This window comes from Clinocottus analis, unplaced genomic scaffold (genome assembly GCF_023055335.1).
Source record: "Clinocottus analis isolate CAN_PGR_092001 unplaced genomic scaffold, fCliAna1.0.p SCAF_15, whole genome shotgun sequence".
NCBI classification, from domain to species: Eukaryota; Metazoa; Chordata; class Actinopteri; order Perciformes; family Cottidae; genus Clinocottus; species Clinocottus analis.
The window spans coordinates 2989580-2994677 of record NW_027175876.1 but is presented as its reverse complement, the minus strand read 5'-3'; the positions used below and the strand labels follow the sequence as shown (position 1 = coordinate 2994677).

Below are 5098 nucleotides of genomic sequence, written 5' to 3'. Positions count from 1 at the left end.
TATTGTGACGCACCAACAAATTCCTTTTATTCACAAACTTAATTGACAATAAACCGTTTGAATAAATTCTAATTCTCAACCCACAACCTGAACATGACAGGTTTTTTAAATCTTTTTTGGCCGGTTATTTGTGTCTTCTGATGAACTGTGACCTCATTTTCTGAGATGCTCCATGTGTCACCATCCACTCTCCACCGCATCGCCGCAATTTGTGAGGTGGACTTTCCATTTCACACTTTCTTCATACATATATTTTTTGGGTATATTTTCCTAAAGGTTTTGAGCCTTGTAGGCTTCCATAGTGTGTCTAACGCAGGTCTGATTTAATATAAACGGTCTACATAAGTCAAACTGGCTTGCTGTGGGAGATATTTTGCTGTTTGCACACATCCCTGTTGTTGCATTGTGTTGCATTACTCCCCTTCCTCTCTTACAAACCACAGGCTGCAGTTTGAGGTAGATTTCTGCAGCAGTCAGCCTCCGCTGTGTTGTGTTTGTGTGTCTGTCTGTGTTATTGATCTGGTCGTCTCTTTGACCAGCAAACAGAAGCTTTATTTCTGACTGTGAACTTGCGGTAAATGCACATTGTGAGACACATTAACAAACACAGAACATGACCAACTTTAAATGCAACAATACACACACACACACACACTCGTTCTGAGCCAACAAGTCACACAATGTATAGAATATGTTACTCGACATCTAGCTGTGAATTAAACGAGCGATGCAAATATATAAGACTTGGTTCAGTTGGTTTCATGATGATTTCACTTAATATTGACCGACCGTGTCGTAGTACATTGTGTGTGTCGACCGTGTAGTAAGTTGTGTGTCGACCGTGTAGTAAGTTGTGTGTCGACCGTGTAGTAAGTTGTGCATGTTATTGTACGTGGTTGAGACATTATAACTTGTCGCTGTGGTTTGCAGGCCAGCTGGGGCCTCCCCACCTCCGTCTCTTCATTTCCTGTCAAGAATCTTAAAGGTGATGTTTCTTTAGACCCCCAAAACATACAAATCCATATTGAATTAATTAACAGTATTAGTCAGTATTAATATCATGAAAATAACTAAATATGACCTTACATTTTCATAAAAACACTATATAGGCCCTTTGGAAGATTTTCACTCTTATTTTAGTAAATAATCCCTTCTGGGGATAAATGTAAGGATCTGTTTTTATAGCAGTTTGAATATTGAAAAGTTGTGAATATAATAATTACATGTAAGCTGACTTTGAAGTCACCTTTCTTCAAAACTGTACAATAAAATCTCAAGGTCATACACATGAACAGAGCACAGGTCAATATGAACAAGACTGTGTTGTGATTTCACTTTACAAATTTAAGGATTTGTTTTACAATCGTTTGAATATTGGACACTGTGAAATTATGAATATCATAATGTCATTGAGGCTGACTCTGAAGTCACTTTTCTTCAAAACTGTACAGTAAAATCTCAAGGTCATACACATGTGCATAGCAGAGGTCAACATGAACAAGACTGCGTTGTGATTTCACTTTACAAATTCAAGGATCTGTTGTTATAGCTGTTTGAATATTGAAGATAGTGAAGTTATGAATATCATTATTACATGCAAGCTGACTTTGAAGTCATTTTTCTTAAAAACTGTACAGTAATATCTCATGGCCATACACATGTGCATGGCGGGGCTCCACAAACACACGATTATAAACATATTTGTAATAAACAATAAAACCTGTATTCGCAACGTATTTATACGTCAAACACCGACGTAATCAGGGAGAAAATACGTTTCTTGTCAACGTAATTTAAGATACGTATTAGTTCTGGGAGAACGTAATTTGTAGGATAATCCACAACGTGTGTGTGTGTTCACATACTTCCTGGATCCTGATTGGTGGAGCCGCCGCAGCCGCGAGGCGCCGATTGGATACAGCAGATGAAAATGATTCAGACTACAGTTTATATGTTCAACAATATGAAACGTAGTCTTAGGTGTTTTAAAATGACACCAAATGTATTTAGGATTATTCCAAGGGAAGAATAAAAATACGCATGGAAGTTTGAGGTGCGTAAACGCCACTTAGAGGAAGATAAACGCTATTTAGAGGCACGTAAACGCCATTTCCAAAATTCCAGAGGTGCGTAAACGGCGTTTACCCTCCACTACAGCCCTGCACACACACACACACACACACACACACACACACACACACACACACACACACACGCACACACACACACACACACACACACACACCACATTACAAAGGTTTACGGATATGTTTTTTCTATTTCATCGAACCTGCTCTCACACCCACAACATCTTCTGCCCCCCACCGCTTTCTGGTTACTGAGAAGCGTTGACCACAAGCACTTTGCATGCTGGGTAGTTTCAGGTTATGCTCTTCATGATGTTTGTCATGGAACACACACACACACACACACACACACACACACACACACACACACACACACACACCTACACACACACACACACACAGCATAATAAAAGTGAGGGACTATGAGTGATGCGGACAGAAAGACGACATCTTCAAGACAACAAGTTTGACGGGCAGGACATTCACCATAACGATAATGATGATGATGATGATGATGAAGAACCCCTTGACTCTGATGACCTGCACTTTGCTTTTCTCGTCCCTCGCCGTCCAGGCATATGAAGGTAAGCTGTCTGCACGCCGCTTTTAATTTCTAAAAAAGGTCAAATCAATCTTCGGGTCGTCGTCATCATTTCTTAATATCTCTCTTGGGGACCAATTACTGTAAGTTCAGTCTCATACCGGGTCAAAATAATCAATGGAACGGTCCCATAATTAAAAAATAATTAGATAGAAACTAAGAAAAGAGTCAGGTTGTGACGTCATGAGGGGAAAGGTCTAAAAGCCGTATTAAAAGTTGATGATAAAAAAAGATTGTAGTAGATTTATGTCTTTTTAAATAGATCTTCTTTTGTTTTTCAGCAAAAAGAGTCAGTTTACAGCTCATTTGTTCTCTACCGAGTAAAATGTGTCAAAAAAAGACGTGATGGTTTTGTGTTGAACACCACTGAGTCTTTCTACACGTTCCCCACATGTTGTGAGTCTTTCTACATGTTCCCCACATGTTGTGTGTCTTTCTACATGTTCACCACATGTTGTGTGTCTTTCTTGGTTTCCAGCCAGCTTTGGTCCAGACGCGTGCTGCTTTCGCTTCATCTCCACGCGGCTGCCTAAAGACAAGGTGGTGAACGTCGAGTTCACAGACAAGCGCTGTTCAAAGGAAGGTGTCTTGTGAGTGTCTCATCTCCTGTTTATTCCACTTCAACCGAGAATCCAAAGCCGGATCCTCTTCCTGGAGAGAAATGCGGCGACGCTCGGGCTCGACAGTAACTTGTCGCTCTTGTTAATAATATTAAAGCTCCTTCAACAATGTTGGGCAAAATAAAAGAGGCGGGGTCTTGAAAACAGCATTTAAAACAGGCACTAGACAGGTTTTTGAAAGCACTTTCTAAGTAAAAAGGCCGTTCAGATTGTATTAATGCTTAAAAAAGTAGCCATGTGCAGTAGTATAGACCACTGAGGATGCAATACATTGAGGATGCAATACATTGAGGATGCGATACGTTGAGACGCATCGAAAATCGTTGAGCATTCGCTGTGCAACAGGCGGCGAGAAATGCTACGTAGTATAGTTTTAAATATACGGAAAAACTCAATCTATGTATTCACGGTGACGAGGAACGAAATACACATGATGATTCCTGTACAGGCATACAGAAATGTAAGCAAATGCGCACCCTATTAAGTACAGCCATATGTTTTAGATTTAGATATAATAGATAAGCTACACATGATACAGTTTCTGCTGGGCATTAACGGTCTTTGTCTCTGTTTTAGCTTCACGATGAAGAACAAAGCTAAGATCTGCGCCGACCCGTCTTTGCCGTGGGTCAAGTTTCTCATCAAGGCCAAAGAGAGGCTGCGAACCAACTGAGCCGGAGGACATCTTTAACACCACACTGGTGATTCAGCATCATGTAGCTTCCTATGTTAGATTAAAAAAAAAATGCAAAAAAACCAACATTTTAATTTGGTTTCAAGTGATGTATTAAAAAGATTTTCTGCTTTAACATTAAAAAAAATGATGCGCTACTTGATGTGTCCTTGTTTTGACTTCACCACGTAGCTCACCCACTTTGATCAGAAAGAAGTTGAGCTCTTTAGGTTCATACATGAGTGACACGTCGGAGTTGATGTGGTTTCCGGCGGCGAAAGCCACAGGAAGTTCACGTCTGCATGACAAAGACTTGTCGTCAAGCACAAACAATCGGGTTGAAACTCTTTTCACCTCGTCTCTGCCTGCAGGTCAATGTGCGGCCTGCAGACGGCGCTCTTCTCCACTCTGTTTAGTAACGTTTCATCGCAGTTTCCAAAGCCAGATTTGTGTATCTCTCCACGTCGACTGCGAGAGAAAATGAGCAGTTGTTTCATCTCATTTTGAATTGCGCTCTCGACAGCTCGGTGAGGCGTTTGTCTGAAGCATCTCAGCTCTGTTCCTCACCAGCTGAACTGTTACGTTTCAAGTCAGAAACGACAACTCAAAGCCTCCCGTCGACGCTAAAAATGAAAACACAGGACGAGCGTCACAGACCGGCCTGTCGGTTCAGATCCCAGGGCTCAAACTTTGTGAGACTTTTCTTCATTAAACTTGGCACCAAGTCTCCTCCTGCCCCAGAAAGGCGCCTCAAATGACGTCAAAGCGACGGCACCCAGCTTTTCTTTTAATAGTTTCAGACCCAGATTTACATATTCCTCCACGCCCGCTGTGCTCGCTACCTCCATATTAACAATATGCAATATTATGAGGACGGCCGCTCATTGAACGCTCCCGTTAAAGGCTTCACAGCGCAGCTGACCCGTGAGAGGAGCTGGAGCTGGTTAGATGTGTGGAGGACCTTGCAGCGTTGATTTGCACATTCATGAAGAGGGACATAATCAGGAGAGCGGGAAGCTCGAGTGCTGCTTGTTTACAATTGTGGAGATCATCACCAATCATGTTATTGAATTAAAAAGACATTCAGAGGCCATCAAATCTCCCTCAATCGCTTTGG

General features: G+C 41.5%; 1 protein-coding gene across 1 annotated transcript; it reads left to right on the top strand.

The window, feature by feature from the left end:
• Positions 1 to 2543: 2543 nt before the first annotated feature.
• Positions 2544 to 4087, top strand: LOC137785911 (C-C motif chemokine 4-like). The gene is made up of 3 exons (XM_068577472.1): positions 2544 to 2671; positions 3167 to 3278; positions 3885 to 4087. The coding sequence occupies exons 1-3, from the start codon at positions 2584 to 2586 to the stop codon at positions 3979 to 3981; spliced, it is 297 nt and encodes a 98-aa protein (XP_068433573.1). The 5' UTR covers positions 2544 to 2583; the 3' UTR covers positions 3982 to 4087.
• The last annotated feature ends 1011 nt before the right edge of the window (positions 4088 to 5098 follow it).